The sequence below is a fragment of the Scyliorhinus torazame genome, chromosome 1 (assembly GCF_047496885.1).
Source record: "Scyliorhinus torazame isolate Kashiwa2021f chromosome 1, sScyTor2.1, whole genome shotgun sequence".
Taxonomy (NCBI): Eukaryota; Metazoa; Chordata; class Chondrichthyes; order Carcharhiniformes; family Scyliorhinidae; genus Scyliorhinus; species Scyliorhinus torazame.
In genome coordinates, this window is record NC_092707.1 from 223,692,585 (window position 1) to 223,710,023 (window position 17,439).

At 44.1% G+C, this 17,439-nt stretch overlaps 1 protein-coding gene across 9 annotated transcripts in view; it reads right to left on the reverse strand.

The window, feature by feature from the left end:
- Positions 1-955: 955 nt before the first annotated feature.
- dop1a (DOP1 leucine zipper like protein A) overlaps positions 956-17,439 on the reverse strand; it is a 431,858-nt gene continuing 415,374 nt past the window's right edge. For 8 of the 9 annotated variants that reach the window (XM_072502737.1, XM_072502731.1, XM_072502726.1 and 5 more), the window contains 5 exons: positions 14,082-14,218; positions 10,770-10,825; positions 8,038-8,202; positions 5,295-5,424; positions 956-1,553 (listed from right to left, as the gene is read on the reverse strand). In XM_072502737.1, coding sequence (XP_072358838.1) covers positions 1,248-1,553; positions 5,295-5,424; positions 8,038-8,202; positions 10,770-10,825; positions 14,082-14,218 — 794 coding nt within the window. In that variant the 3' untranslated portion in view covers positions 956-1,247. The remainder of the gene's footprint in view (positions 1,554-5,294; positions 5,425-8,037; positions 8,203-10,769; positions 10,826-14,081; positions 14,219-17,439) is intronic. The other variant, XM_072502754.1, reaches the window with a different exon arrangement.

The window sequence follows — 17,439 nt, forward strand, 5'->3', positions numbered from 1 at the left end:
GTTGCTTTATCAACTAACTTCCCTCCATGTGGTCTGAAGTGGGAATGTTTGCTGAAGATTAATCGATGTTCAATTTCCTCCGTAATCCCTTAGATAATAAATCAGTCCATGTCCACATGCAGCAAGACCTGGAGAACATTCAGCCGTAGGCTAGTAAGTGTTAGCCAATGACCATCTCCAACAGGAGAGAATCTAACCCCCTCCCCTTGACATCCAGGGCATTGCCAATGTCCAAAACCTATCAACATCTAGGAGTCTCTAATGACCAAAAGCTTAACTGAAGCAGCCACATACAAGAGGTCAGAAGTTAGATACTCTGTGATGAGAACTCACCTCCTAACTCCTTAGTCTTTCCACCTTCTACAAGGTATAAGGCAGGAGGGTGATGGAATACCCCCATACTTGCAGTTCCAATAACATTCAAAATGTTAGACAACATTCAAAAGGTGAAACATCATCCAGAAATAAGGTCTGCTTGATGAGCACCCCACCTTAAATGTTCACTTCCTTCACCACTGGCAAGCCATGGCAGGAGTGTGTACCCACTACAAGATGCACTGCAGTAACTTATTAAGGCTTCTTCACAGCACCTTCCAAACCCATATCCTCGACTTCCTAGAGGAGTGATAGCGGGACATGGGAGCACCATCACCTACAAGTTTCACTCCATGTTACGCACCAGCCTTGCTTGGAAATATAGGGCCTGAACGTCCATGAAGTGGCAGAATCGGATTGGCACTCCACTCCTGGTTTTTTTACCTGGAAATCCTGCAACTTCTTTCTGGCTTGACCATCAGACAGGCTGATGAGGATTATTTAGTACCTGAGGCCTTGTGTTGGAGAGTTGGAGATAGGGTGGCCACGCATTACTGGCTCAACACCTGTTCTGCTCTGCTTCACTGGATCTGATGTTATTTGTAATAGCTACAAAATGGATTACATTGTACACCAAAGATACTACTGCAACATTTAATACTGGGCCATCACACTAGAATTTATCACGAATGCAGTTATTTAGAACCAAATAGAATAGTACAGTAATTTACATTTTAGGCATCATAATCAATATGAGCCAACAATACTTGACAAAACCAAATTCATAATTCAGTATTCAGGACACAATCTGTACAAATAAAATTTAATATAATTACATCCTTGAAATGAGTTCCTCGTTAAAGTACAAACTAAAATGTACATATTGCAGAATATTTGCTTTGAGTGATTACACTACCTGCAGTGGGAGACTATTATGTCTTTATAACACCTTCCAGAAAATCTTTCTCCAGCACTTCCTCTATTTTTTGTCTGGCTTTGCTCCAGAATGTTTTCTGGTTCTCAGTTTTCATGTCTTTGTTTGAGAATGAGTTTGTGTGCCGGACTGGGCTCCCTGAGGATCCACTAAACTTGCTCAAGATTTTGTTGGAGAAAAACTGGCTAAGTACATTGAAGAAAGGAAGCAGTTGCTCGATACTGCGAACGGAGTAAACTGTCAGCAGCAGATGACCTGGTTCCCAAGCTAGTGTCCTCCCTGAGTTGTCATCCTCTGGATTTTTCTGTTAAGTAAGCACAAAGTTCTGCCATGAATTAGATTCTAGTTATTTCTGACACAATATTGACAAGTACAATATTCGAGCTTTTCCAAAGTGCAGATGCGACCTATCTCCCTATACTCACCTTTATCTCAGCATGACAAATATGTAATCAATCTCAGATTTAAAATGTATAATTTACTGAGTGTTAATTGTTTTTTGTGGAATAGAATTCCAAATTTCAACTATCCTCGGTGTCGAAGTGTTTCCTGAAAAGATCTGGTTCTCATTTTTAGTCTGTGCCCCTATGTAACGAAGTTCCATGAGAACCTTAGTTCGGCCACACTTGGAGTATAATGTTCAATTCTGGTCGCCACACTACCAGAAGGAAGTGGAGGCTTTAGAGAGGGTGCAGAAGAGATTTACCAGGATGTTGCCTGGTATGGAGGGCATTAGCTATGAGGAGAGGTTGAATAAACTCGATTTGTTCTCACTGGTACGACGGTGGTTGAGGGACGACCTGATAGAGGTCTACAAAATTATGAGGGGCATAGACAGAGGCTTTTCCCCAGGGTAGAGGGGTCAATTACTAGGGGGCATAGGTTTAAGGTGCGAGGGGCAAAATTTAGAGGAGATGTACGAGGCAAGTTCTTTTACACAGAGGGTAGTGGGTGCCTGGAACTCGCTACCGGAGGAGGTGGTGGAAGCAGGGACGATAGTGACATTTAAGGGGCATCTTGACAAATACATGAATAGGATGAGAATAGAGGGATACGGACCCAGGAAGTGTAGAAGATTTTAGTTTAGTCGGGCAGCATGGTCGGCACGGGCTTGGAGGGCCAAAGGGCCTGTTCCTGTGCTGTACATTTCTTTGTTCTTTGTAAATGAAGCACTGACATTTTACTATGCAGCCATTGCTCCTCGCCATTTATTTTCTAAAATATTCTGTTATTAGTCACTCTTACCTCACCTCTGAAATTCAGCTCTTTTGCCCACACTTGGACAAGTCTTTAATGAGATCTGGAGTGGAGTAGCTCTGCTGAAATTTAAACTGAGCGTTGAAGAGTCTGTTATTGCTGTGTAAGTGCTGCTGGATAGCACTGTCAATGTCACCTTCCCTCACTTTGTCCATTGATTGGCTGATGGGATAGTAATTCGCCAAAACAGTTTTGTGCTGTTTTCCATATTGTCAGGTAATTCTAGAGTTGTAGCTGTACTGAGGTTCATAAGATATAGGAGCAGAATTAGGCCATTCGGCTCATCGAGTCTGCTCCGCCATGCGATCATGGCTGATATGTTCCTCATCTGTTACCTACAATGCTACAGACCAAGAGCTGAATAACAAAATCAGCCAGAGCATCTCCTCCCTAGAACACATGAACTAGGAGCAGGAGTAGGCAATTTAGCCTCCCGAGACTAAACACCCTCTATGTGATCATGGCTTATCCCATCCTGGCCTCAATTCCACTGTCCTGCACGTTCTCCATAACCCTTTGGCTAAGGGCACAACAAGTGCTGGAGCACAAGTCTGCAGGACTACAGCTGGGATGTCATCAGGTTCCACAGCCTTTGCTTGTATTTGATCCTTTCAGCAGTTTTTCACAATCACATGCAGGGAATCAAATTAACTGAATACTGGCAACTGTGTTACTGAAAACCTCAGTAGGAAGCTGAGATAAGATCATCCACTCATCACTTCTGGCTGAAGATGGTTGCACAGCCTTGTCTTTTGCACTCGCATAATGGGCTCCATCATTATTGAGGATGGGGATGTTTGTGGAACCTCTGTTCCTGACTAGATGTGGCTTTGATCTAATCCATTAGTTATGGAATTACTTAGATCTTCTAGAACATGGTGCTTCTGCTGTTTAGCATGCATGTAATCCTGGTTACAGTTTTACCAGGCTGGGATCTCATTTGTAGGTATGGCTGCTGCTCTGCCAGGCATGCTTTTCCGAACGATTCGTTGACTCGGAGTGGAACCTCTGGCTTGATGGTAATTGTAGAATGAGGACCGTGTCAAGGCATGAGGTTGCAGACTATGGCTAAATAGTTCTGCTGCTGCTGATGACCAACTGCACCTCATGGAAACCCAGGTTTGAGCTGCAAAATCTGTTCTGAATCTATTCCAATTAGCATGGTGGTACACACCACAGAACATGATGGCAATGTCCTCAATGTGAAGTCTCCACAAGGACTGTGTGGTGGACATTCCTACCAATGCTGTTTTAGACAGATGCATTTACAACTGGTCGGCTGCTGAGGATGAGATCAAGAAGGTTTCTCCCTCTTGTTGGCTCTTGCTGTTGGTGACAACTTGCCTCTACTGATTTCGTCCCCCACCTACTAGCCATCTTGTTTAAACTGCAACAGTGATAGTGTGGTCTTCATCACAAAATCACATCTTGATTTTTAACACTCACGCTTCTTCAAGCGTCTACTTTACTCCATCCTCTCCATCAGCCATTTAAGCCTCACTACTGAGTCTTCTCCAGCAGCAGAATATTGTCCCTCCTTGCCCCCTGCTTTGAACTCATCTTCAATGGTTTCAATCTGCATCACAACTCCACTTGCCCTCTCTCTTTGAATTAGGTTCTTCCTCCATCTCAATTCTCTTACCCAGAATTCAAAGTTACCCTCTCCCATGTTGTCTGTACTTCCACAGTCCCAGGAAAGGAATTGCACATCCAAAGGTCTTTGGCCTTCTATTTATTTAACACACTACTGCAGAAGTTGATTTACTCAACCACCTTCTCACCTCCAACTTTTGAGGCCCTTACCATTACTCTCTCCCACTTGGTTCTCTCAGTTTCCCTGACTCTAGCCTGTATTGCATTCTCCCATTTCCTTTGCCCCACCATTAGTAGTTGTGTTTTCAGCTCTCCTGACCCCCATGCTCGTAAATACAGCTCCTAATATATTCTTTGGCTTGGCACCCATTTTCTGATTTTGCCTCTGTGAGCATCTTGCTTTTTCAACTATGTTAAAATTCTTGCATAACTGCAAGTTATTGTTGCTGAATATTAATCACAGAAATTACAGTACAGAATAGGCCCATCAGCCCACTGGAAATTGGGACTAGCTTAGTGGTTAAAAACTGGGAGGCATGGACAAGTTGGGCCGAAGGGCCTGGTTTCATGCTGTAAACTTCTATGACGCAAGAAAAACACCTGATTTACATACCTAATCCCTTTTGCCAGCACTTGGGTAATTAATCAATGCTATTGGATGAAATGGCATTTTCTGTGTTGTAAATACTACGTAATCTGCAGCCACATTGTTCGCTACCCACATTGTTCTCTACCCATATAACAGTAGATCAGTAACTTTTGTCAATTCTTCGCACCTTCTCTGGTCTCTCAGACACCTTTTCCGTATTATGACAATCATGAAGCCACATCTCGGAAATGTTATTATTTATTATTATTTATTCTTTTTATTTTATTTTATTATGTCCCAGACTGTAGGCTAAAATAATTGATCATTGTATTTGTGTCAGCTGGAAGAGTGCCTGAAAGGCCATCGGGTTTGGGTTCCTAGATAGCTCAATGAATTTATTAGCTCATCCAACATATATCAGGTCTTCAATTTGGATGGTACTCAGCAGTGACTAGCTTCCTGACGGTCACAATCAAGTGTCATGTACGAATATTGACCACTTATCTGAGATACTGGGGGTATTTCTGAAACATACCCAGGCAAGAAGTCAATGCCTTTAGGAAAGTTGTAATAAGGATACAATTGGAGATAGCGGAAAGAAAATACCTTTGCTCGTTTCCTCAGCAGTTTGGCCAATCGAACTACATAAGGCTTAAATTCTCTTTGATGGGTTCCCTGTCTGCGAACCTCCAATCCTGAATCATCAGAAACTTCTGGAATGAAAGCCCAACGATACCTAAACATATAGAATGATTTAAAGTTTGTTGCATTTAGGACTTTACTTTATGACATTACTTTAAACATGTTTCGAAAGCATTCGCAAAGTCAAAGCATGAAAATGATTTAGCAGAAGTATTGACAACCGTCACTATCATTTTGCTTGAGTAGATTCATTTGTGATTTGGTGCATTCTAAATAGCTGTACCAACTGTAATAATGTCTTAGAAATCAACTAGAATTTATATCTACCCACAAAATAAAGCTGCATTTTTCCTATCAGATTATGTAATGCATTTGCGCACTGCAGGTTTACCAGTCTCAAATACATATACATACGGCGGGGCTAACATAATAATACTGATAGTGCCCATCCACAGTTTAATTTGATGAATGAAGTCACCAAAGTGGCATAATCTTGCTTGAAATTGCATTCAATCTATTTTTCATGTTGGGTTTGTCCTTTTCATAAAGTTTGCATTGAGAAATAATTTTTTTAAAAAAATCAAATATATCAAGTAAATTCCTAGGCTAAAAAATCTATGAAAAATGGCACAATTATCCAAAGATGATTCCTATATGTTGCAATAATATAACTTCTTTAAAACATTTTTTATTTTTAGAATACCCAATTATTATTTTTTTCCCAATTAAGGGACAATTTAGCGTGTTCAATCCACCTACCCTGCACATCTTTGTGTTGTGGGGGCGAAACCCACGCAAACACGGGGAGAATGTGCAAACGCCACACAGACAGTGACCCAGAGCCGGGATCGAACCTGGGACCTCGGTGCCGTGAGGCAGCAGGGCTAACCCACTGCGCCACTGTGCTGCCCTGCAATAATATAACTTTGAGCACACATTAGCAGTGAAACAAATTATACTCTTTTAAAAAAATTTTAAGTACCCAATTCTTTTTTCCAATTAAGGGGCAATTTAGCATGACCAATCCACCTACTCTGCACATCTTTGTGATGTGGAGGTGAGCCCTGCGCAGACAGAATGAGAATGCACAAACTCCACATGGACAGTGACGCAGAGCCGGATCCTCTTAGTGCTAACAACTGCACCATCATGCCACCTCGAAACAAATGAAGATTTTGCACTAGAACACAAGAAATAGGAGCAAATGTCGGTCTTTTGCCCCCTCAAATCTTCTCTGCCATTCAACAAGTGGCTAATTTGCCATTTCAGCTACACATTCCCACATTATCCCGATTATCTCTCAGTATCCAAAAGCTTATTGATCTCTGATTTCAATATAGCCAGTGACTAAGCATCTGCAGCATTTTGGGATTGAAAATTCCAAAGATTCACAACCCTTAAAGTGAAAACATTTCTCATCTCAGTGCTAAATGGCTCTTATTCGGAGTATGTGACCCTTTGCCTTGGCAGGGAACGATCCTCCCAGTATTTAAAATAAAAGCAAAATACTGCAGATGCTGGAGATTTGAAATAAAAACCAAGTGCTGGAAAAACTCAGGTCTCGCAGCATCTGTGGAGAGAGAAACAGAGCTAATGTTTCAAGCCCAATATGACATTTCTTTAGATTGAGCATCTCCAGCCTTGTTTCTCACCCTCGATTCTTAACAGAATTCGTTTTCAGCTGCTCCATTGCTGGCTCCGATTGAACTGACGTTCCCATGCACCACCTATGGCGGAGGGCAGTCTTAATCCTAGGTTTCAAGAAGCTTCCTGCACCAACCAGTTGCTGCCACTAAATTACCTATGATGTGGAGATGCCGGCATTGGACTGGGGTGGGCACAGTAAGAAGTCTTACACCACCAGGTTAAAGTTCAACAGGTTTGTTTCAAATCACTAGCTTTCGGAGCACTGCTCCTTCCTCAGGTGAATTGAAGGCGAGGTAATTTTTAAAAATATCATCTATATCTTATATTTAATGATTTATTTTGTTTTTCAAGTTATTTCAGCTAGGAATGCACAGTACTACATATGTACGGCAGTTTTTCAACTTGTATATCGTTTTTTTCTGGGTGACAAATGTCTACAGGGACAGCACGATAGCCTTGTGGATAGCACAATTGCTTCACAGCTCCAGGGTCCCAGGTTCGATTCTGGCTTGGGTCACTGTCTGTGCGGAGTCTGCACATCCTCCCTGTGTGTGCGTGGGTTTCCTCCGGGTGCTCCGGTTTCCTCCCACAGTCCAAAGATGTGCGGGTTAGGTGGATTGGCCATGATAAATTGCTCTTAGTGTCCAAAATTGCCCTTAGTGTTGGGTGGGGTTACTGGGTTATGGGGATAGGGTGACGGTGTTGACCTTGGGTAGGGTGCTCTTTCCAAGAGCCGGTGCAGACTCGATGGGCTGAATGGCCTCCTTCTGCTCTGTAAATTCTATGATAACTCTGGCTTTAACATCGATTTTGAATGGAACCCATCATTCATTTAAACTTGTTTCACTTAAAATCGTGATTTTCAAGAATGTAAGTGAAAATTCCTTGTACATGGGATACCAACATTGATTAAAAAATTATGTCTTGCACTCAAATCTTTTAAATGTTTTTCACTTCACTCTTAACCCTGGAAAATATTACTGGGAAACAGCCACAATAACATTAGCAACTTCAGACTAGATTCTATGCTTGATGGGAAATAATATCTCCCTTCACTTACATCTGAAATTGGGGAAGGTTTTCAGAGGGCAAGGTCAAAGCCAAATCCAGGAATTTGCATGCAGATAGGTACAGGCCAAGCCACCGCTGGTTGTTGTAGGATGTGGAGAACCCATTACCTCCCAGAAAGGTAGTTTCCAAGCCAGAGACTGATGGTCCAGCAGTTCTGAAATGGATAAGTGAGTTAACAATGGTAAATGTTTACTCCGTATTTTGGTACATTATCCGTAAGTAAAAGTTTGCAAAGGCCTTTTGAGAATGTGCTGGCCTAGACATTCAGTGGTGCATTTTCAGGGGCTTTTCAAAAAAAATGAGCATGTCAGTACTGGAGAATGGAATGTTACTACTCTCAACAGCTAGTGTGAGCAGCAAGCAGTCCTAGATCAGTACGACATAACCATAGAGTAAAACATCCATCTGCTGTGCTCAATGTCAGCTGTCATCCAACCTTAAAGCCCATCTACTACTGTACATATATCTTGAATTTATTTCATTAGCCAGCCTTGCAGTATAAGGAGATCGTCGATTTACTCCCAACTGGTGTCACCTTTGTGTTACATGTCCGTGAAGAACTTGATACAGATGACTCCAGTACTTTTAACATAGGACTAAAACATTCAATCATTTTGGTCTGGATTGAACTGAGATGAAAAGAGTATTGTTTGAGTATGTGAACTTCAGAAACCATAAAGGGTGCACCAATCCAGGATGGCAACTAAACTGGAAAATTCTGGAGGGGTGGTCCTTATTCTGAAACTTTCCTTTAATCAAATCCTTCTTTGTCACTTCAAGAATAACAATACTTCTTTAAATCACCTCTATAATGCTATTGAACAACACATTCATTTTTTTAAACATGGGTTGTTCTAGAATAATAAAAGGATAAATAGTTTCTCCATTAAGTTTTGTTTGATTTTTTTATATTTCAGGAACTTAGGTTTTTGGAATTTGAGGAAAATATTATTGCTGACTGTGAGACCCATAAATGCAAACAGAATCTAAACTTGGAGGAAGGAGACAAATTGCAAGCATGGCATACTGTGGGAGTGAATCTGCAGTTTGTGCAGCTAAAGTTTGATTATCTCAAAAATTCTTGCTAATACTGTGGCACTTCAGTCAAATTCAATAGGGGTTGAGATTCGATCGAGAGAAATTTGGAATTTGAGGTTCTGTTGGAACAACTTGGGGTCGGTATTGGGACCCTTGCATTCCTGACAGATATTAATGACCTAGATCTTGGTGTGCAGGGGACAATTTCCAAGTTTGCGCTTGAGCCAAAACTTGGAAGTATTGTAAACTGTGAGAAAGACAGTGTAGAACTTCAAAACAACATAGTCAAGTAGGTGGAGTGGGCAAATAAGTGACAAATAAAGTTCAATGTGGAGAAGTGTGAGGTGATGTATTTTGGTAGGAAGAACATGGAAAGACAATATAAAATAAAGGGTCAAATTCTTAATCGGGTGCAGGAGCAGCAGGACCTGGGTGTATATGTGCATAGATCATTGAAGGTGGTAAGACAGGTGGAGAGAGCAGTTAATAAAGCGTACAGTATTCCGGGCTTTATTAATAGGGGCACAGAGTACAAGAGCAAGGAGGTCTATACATATGGACTATAAGGGAATAGTGTAGATGGGCTTTAGAGTGGTTTCACAGGTCGGCGCAACATCGAGGACCGAAGGGCCTGTAATGTTCTATGTTCTGCTGTACTTATACAAGGCATTAGTTAGACCACAGCTGGAGCATTGTGTACAGTTCTGGGTGTCACACTATAGGAAGGATGTGAATACACTGGAGAGAGTGCGGAAGAGGTTTACAAGAATGGTTCCAGGGATGAGAAACTTTGGTTATGAGGATAGGTTAGAGAGGTTGGGTCTGTTCTCCTTGGCGAATAGAAGGCTCAGAGTGGTGGTATGGGTGCTCTGTTAATTTCCCCACAGTCCAAAGATGTGCAGGTTAGGTGGACTGGCCATGCTAAATTTCCCCTCAGTGTCCTAGGTTAATGAAGGTTGCAGGGATAGGGAAGGGGAGTGGGCCTGGGTGGAGTATTCTTTCAGAGAGTCAGTGCATACTTGATGGGCTGAATGGCTTCCTTCTGCACTGTAGGGATTTTATGATTCTATGACACACCACAAATGGTTGAGGTCTGGAATACACTGTGTGGTGCAGCCAGGTTCAATCAAGGCTTTTAAGAGGGCATTAGATGATCACTTGAATGGAAACAATGTGCAGTGGTACTGGGAAAAGAAAAGGGAATGGCATTGATGCTTGTTTGGAGAGCTGGTGCAGACACAATGGATCAAATGGCCTCCTTCTGCACTGTAACGATTCCTTGATTCTGTGAACTTGGATTTTCAACGCAAGTAATTCAGCAGTAAGTGCCAATAAAGTTCAAACCTCAACTAGAGCTGCCACAGGAAGTGGGAAAGTTTCAGACTTGGAGATGCTGAAATGGTATCTTAAAAGACACAGTGGTTGAAAGTTCAGTAAGAGCAATTCCAAAAGGGTCATTGCATAAAGGTTGAAGTTGGCATTTCTTTCTTTAAGCCATTCTTGCAGCAAATGCTTCAGTGTCACATTTTGAATCTGAACTTAACAAGGATAACCCAACCATGAAGTCTATGTTTTCACTCTGCGCCTATAGGAAAACAAACAGCCCATTCCCCCAACAAGAGACCAGGAAATAAATGTGGAAACTGCAGTTACATCGTAATGATGGTCGGAGGAACCCTTTACCTTGAAATGTCTTCATCTGCTGTCAGTTCCTGCTCAATCAGCAAAAATACTTGCACCTTTAAGGAATGAGAAGATTATGGTCAATGTAATTGCTTAAAATCGATTAAATAAAACATATTATTCTTTTCTCAAGTCTTGTGCCTCAGTACGTAGCGCTCTGCCTGTGAGCCAGATGTTCATGACACAATCATGATAATCAACGTGCTAATCTTCCCACCAGTGACAGGCATGGGAGATTCCCGATTAGCCACTGAAACAAAACACCTTGCTAGCAAGTCACAGTAGAAATATCTCATAAAAAAGACACCAGGAGGGTTATCATGCAACACTAGATGAGCAGAGCAGAAGATGCAGCTTTCCTCCACAAAGCACAACAGATTTTTTTCTTCAATGGGAGAAGTTAGCACTGTTGCTACAGCACTAAGTTCCCGGGTTCGATTCTCGCTTGGGTCACTGTCTGTGTGGAGCCGGCACATTCTCCCCATGTCTGTGTGGGTTTCCGCCGGGTGCTCCGGTTTCCTCCCACAAGTCCTGAAAGACGTGCTTGTTAGGTGAATTGGACATTCTGAATTCTCCCTCTGTGTACCCAAACAGGCACGGGAGTGTGGCAACTAGGGGATTTTCACAGTAACTTCATTGCACTGTTAATGTTAGCCTACTTGTGACACTAATAAAGATAATAATTATTAAAAGGTTTAAGGATCAAGTTGAAAATAAAAACTACAATGCAGTCAGAGCAGAGGCATTCACAGCTCAGTCCTCACCACAATATGATAATACTCGTGAGGAAGAGTTTTTTTTATTTCAGTGGATGTGAGCATTGCTGACAAGGTCAACATTTGATCTGCAGCCTAATTGCCTTTGAACTGAGTGGATTGCTATTTCAGAGCCAAAAACATTGCTTACCAGGCCAAGTAAGGATGACAGATTTCCTTCCCTAAAGGACATTTGTGAACCAGAGAAATTTTTACGACAATGATAGTTTTATGGTGACCAATACTGAGACTCGCTTGCAATTCCAGATTTTATTAACTAAATTAATTTAAATTCCACCAGCTACCATAATGGGATTTGAACCCATATCTCGAGAGCATTAGCCTGGACCTCTGGATTACTAATCCAGTGATATTACCATTATATCTCCCGTCTCTTATGAAGACGCTATAAATATAAATACAAATTCTTAAATGGAGTATGTCTCCATTTCAACAAGGTAAGCTTCTAATGTATATGGATGAGTAATGTATGAAACATTGGTTTAAACTCAAGATTTTTTTCAGCCAGTTCTTATGTAACTCAAGGTAGGTGGGAGAAAATGGTCAAAAAAATTAAGTCATTTGTGGGAGTGATCATTTGAAGATTGTGGGATTTGAGTGTCAGCAATAATTTTCTCCTGCTTCTATGATTTACTTCCAACTCCAGAATAAGGCTGAATAATGGGCACAATTTAATACCATTGCACCAGTGCTGTTTAGATCACGGAAGAGGCCAAAATCGGGGTCCGGGCGGGCAGTTTGCAAACTATCGGCCTGCTCCCGTTGGCGGGTTACGGATCGTGCATAGATGTAGTGACATGTCAATTATCAACAATTAAGGGCAATCTCATTAACGAGATGGACACCCTATCTAACGACCTCTCATTATTAACTGGCACCCCAGCTAGAGGTCATGCGGGTACCAGTTAATAATGATTAATAACGGTGCCAGTTATAAACCCCTGGGTGGTCAGAGACAGGGCAGCGTGGCACCCTGGCTCTCCTGGCAGCTCTGCCAGGCTGGTGGGGCACCACCATGATTTCCTGGTGGCAGGGTGGCACTGCCATGGGCCTGGGCCTAAGGGGGGATCATGCCTATTGGGGGGGGGGGAGGGGGGGAATGAGGGGGGGGTTTAAGGGCGGGTATGAAACGGCCTCCAAAACGTTGGGGGGGGGGGGGGTGAGGGGTGGGGGTCCTAAAAGGGGTGTGGGGAGGCCTGAAAAAGGAGGGCTCTCAGAGACCCCATAGTGAGGTGTTCTCACTTGGGGGGGTATGGGTTAATGCCCATTCGTGCGGGGGGGGGGGGGGGGGGTGACATTGCCCATGGGTGGGGTATGTGGGGGACCCTCAAGCTCACTTAGAGATTGGGGTACCTTTTCAAAATGGCAGACCGATCTTTGAGGAGCCAGTCTGGCCAGCGGGTTCAGCTCCCCATTGCTGAAAAAAATTCAAAGCTTGGTCTAGGCCAGGGAGAAACTCCCCAAGACTCAAACAAATAACTAAGTATGGTTAAATAGCGGAGTGGATCTCACCGACAAAGCAGGCGCGAAACACCCAGCCAGACCCGCCCGAAATGACACTTAGAAACTTTTCCGTTAAATCGCGCCTTGTATCTGGGTTAATCCTGGGGTTCATCACTGAACTGGATGAGCCATACTGTGGCTACAATAGCAGGTCAGAAGCTGGGAATTCTGCAGCAAATAACTAACCTCCTGATTCCCCAAAGCCTGTCCAGCATATCTACAAACTGCAAGGCAGGAGTGCGATGGAATACTCTCCACTTGCCTTGATAAGTGCGACTCCAGTAACATTCAAGAAGCTCAAAATAATCCAGGGCAAAGCAGCCCACTTGATTGGTGCCCCACCCATCACCTTCAACACCACTCCCTCCACCAGATACACAGTGGCAGTAGTGTGCACCATTTACAAGATGCATTGCAGCAACTCACCAAAGGTCTTTCAACAGCACCTTCCAAACCTGCAACCTCTACCACCAAGAGGACAGCAGATGCATGGGAACATCACCACCTCCAGATTCCCCTCCAAGCCAAAAAACATCCTGACTTGGAACTATATTGCCATTCCTTCACTGTCCTGGATGCAAAATCTTGTAAAGGAATAGATAATAAATGCTGGCCTAGCCAGCGATGCCCATATTCTGTGAAAGAACGCTAAAAATTCAAGGAACACAACACATTTTTTTCTTCTTCCATGGATGTTGGTGTTGTTGGCACTTTGTTGCCCATCTTTATCTTCTCCCAAGGTGATGGCGGTGAACCATCTTCTTTAACCATTGCAATCTATCTGGTGCAGGTACATCCGTGGCCCAGGTAGAAGGTAAGTTGTAGGATTTTGTTCCAACTATAATGGCGATGTAGATCCAAATCAGGATGGTGTGAGGTTTGGAGGGGAATGCATGAGCTGTTTATGAACGAGATGCTGGATTGGATTCCCTTGAAATTACATTTTGACAAGATTAATGTGCAAACTGAGCAATGGTGATTAAATCTGGAACAACTCAAAAAAGGTTAAATGGGTGACCTTTGGTCAGTTTACCAGTTCTGTAATCATAGTGGGCCATAAAGAGGTGAGATGGCGTGGAGACATCCGTAACAGCAGCACTCGGAAGAAGAGGAACACTTGGGCATGAAGCGTGGGGACCTGTGGTAGACGCAGACTTTCTACCAGACGTTCTGAAATGATGAAAATTAAAAGATCAATCAAAAAAAACCATAAATGTATGGTTTACATTTGCTGTCAAGATGACATACACCGAATATGCATAATTCACATGATAATTTGTTTAGGTAAATGCAGAGGCCAGACTAGGAGGACAGCAGGTTTCCTTCTCTGACTCTCATCAGTGGACCAGATGTTTTTTTAAATAATAATCAATGATAGTTTCATGGTCACCATTATTGAGGCAAGCTTTCAATTCCAGATGTATTAATTAATTGCATTTGAATTCCACCAGCTCCTGTGGTGGGAAGTTAAACCCAAGTCCCCAGAGCATTCGTCCGGGAGTCTATATTACTAGTCCAGAGCAATGTTGAACTTTACAAGATGATCAAATTTTAAAATGCCACCTTTGAACACCACAGTTCAGAGAAATGCCCATGTGATCCAGTTTCCATGGGGAGAGAAACTATCAGAAACCCATGGAGTTAAGGTGGCAGTTTCAAAACCGTTCACAGTATCTCACAGAAAAAGGACCGCTGTTTTTTGAGACACAAGAACAAAGAAGCTTTAGCTGTGAAAAAGCAAGGAGAATTGTTTGGTGGTAATGACCAGAATGCTTTTGTGAGTTAAGTTTCTGTTCATGAGATTGCTTCGCCAAGCTTAAGAAGGACACGTTGGACCCGATCAAGGCTTCGATTGATCAGGTTGTGCGCAGAATCAAGACATCCACGGAAGTGCGATCCAGGAAGTGGAGAAAAAGGTGTTCGAGCACGAGGAATATCTAACCGTGCTGGAGACCAAGGTGGAGATGATGAATGACCACCAGAAAAGAATGCAGGAAAAGCTGGAGGACTTGGAGGTCAGGTCCAGGAGGCAGAACTTGAGAATCGTCGGCCTCCCTGAGGGCAGTGAGGGATCGGATGCGAGGGCCTAAGTGATGAACATGCTGAAGAAGTTGATGGGGGCTGAGGCGTTCCCTCGGCCCCTGGAAGTGGATAGAGTGCACAGCGCCCTCGCAAAGAAGCCCCGAGCAAATGAGCCGCCGAGGACGATGGTGTATGCACCGATCCCTGGACTAGGAACACGTTCTGCGGTGGGCAAAGAAAGAACGGAGCAGCAGGTGGGAGAATTGTGAGCTGCGCATTTATCAAGACCTGGGCGCGGATTTGGTCAAGCGACGAGCCGGGTTTAATCGGGCAAAATTGGCCCTCTTTAAGAAGGGGGTGAAGTTCGGGATGTTGTACCCAGCGAGTCGGTGGGTCACATATGAGGACTGGGAATTTTACTTCGAAACACCTGACGATGCATTGACTTTCATCAGGGAAAAAGTACTGGATGTGAACTGAAGAAACTGAATCCTTGGGGAGAGTACTGAAATGACGATTTGTTGACAATCACTTTTGTGCTGGTTTGAATAAGTAGTGTTATGTACAATAAGGGGCTGTTTCGATGGCTAAAATTAACTTTGTCTTACTGGGAGCTGGGTGGAGGTGGGGGGGGGGGGGGGTTCTGTGGTTGTTTTCCACTGTTTTTTCTGCTGTTTGTTTACTGGGGAATGTGATGCTTTGAATATGTATGTTCAAGTGGGGGGAGAGGTGAGAGAACAATGGGGAGACAGTCTGTTTGGTGCCATGGGTAAGAGCAATCAGGTCAGCTAGGTCAGTGGGGGTGAGCAGGTGATCAGCTTGAGCTTGATATGGGGGGTTGGGTTTCTGGTGCTGATACCAGGGGGGAGGGAGGGTGGGGGGTGAACTGCTTTGCTGCCAGAGGAGGAACTGTTACTAGGGGAGAAATGGGAGGTCAGAGACAGAGGGTGCCCGAGGGAGGGCTCGAGGAGGCAGGGGACGCGAACTGGAGGCTGGTCAAAAAAAGGAGGGGGGGGGGGGGGGGGGGGGTGGTTATGGGAAGTCCCCAGGCCAGGCTGATTACATGGAACGTTAGAGGACTGAACAGGCCGGTCAAGAGGGCTCGCGTGTTTGCGCATCTGAGGAAGCTGAAGGCGGACGTGGCAGTGTTACAAGAGACATACCTAAAGGTTACAGACCAGACTAGATTGAGAAAGGGGTGGGTTGGCCAAGTATTCCACTCAGGGCTGGACTCAAAGACCAGGGGGGTAGCGATTTTGATTAATAAACGGGTGGCATTTGAAGCAGAGAGAATCGTGTCAGACACGGGTGGGCAGGTACATAATGGTGAGTGGGAAGCTGGAGGGGGTGCAGGTGGTACTCGTGAACGTATATGCTCCAAATTGGGACAAAGTGGAATTTATGAGGCGGGTGTTAGGTAAGATCCCAGACTTAGAGTCACATAACTTGATCATGGGAGGAGATTTTAACACGGTCATTGATCTGGAATTGGACCGGTCAAAATTCAGGACAGGGAGGGTGCCAGCCGCGGCAAAGGAATTGAAGGAGTTTATGGAACAGATGGGGGAGTAGACCCATGGAGGTTTGCACAGCCAAGGGCGAAGGAGTTTTCTTTTTTCTCACATGTCCACAAGGTGTACTCTCGCATCGACTTTTTTGTTCTGAGCAGGGTTCTAATACCAGGTGTGGTGGATACGGAGTACTCGGCAATTGCAGTGTCGGATCATGCCACACATTGGGTGGATCTACGGGTTAGCTGGGAGAGAGGACAATGCCCGCTATGGAGGCTAGATGTGGGGTTGTTAGCAGATGAAGCGATCTGTGGGCGGGTGATCAAGTCCATCCAGAACTACCTGGAAACAAATGATATGGGGGAGGTCTCTGCGGCAACGGTCTGGGAAACATTGAAGGCAGTGGTCAGAGGGGAATTAATCTCGATACGGGCCCACAGAGAAAAGGTGGAACGGGCTGAGAGGGACAGGTTAGTGGAAGAGATACCACTATCAGGTGGACAGGAGATACTCGGAGGCCCCGGATGCGGGGCAACTGAGGGAACGGCGGGGGTTACAGGTGGAGTTTGGGCTGTTGACTACAGGGAAGGCGTTGGAACAGCTGAGGAAGGCAAGTGGGCGATCTAGGAGTATGGGGAAAAGGCAGGTAGAATGTTAGCGCACCAGCTCAGAAAAAGGGAGGCGGCCAGGGAGAGTAAAGAGTAGAGGTGGGATCACGGTCCTGGACCCAGTTGGGGGTGAATGAATTGTTTAAGGACTTTTACAGCAAATTACAGGCTGGGGTGGAGGGGATGAGGCAGTTGTTGGGTCAGTTTAGGTTCCCGAGTGTGGATGAGGATCTGGTGGAAGGGCTGGGAG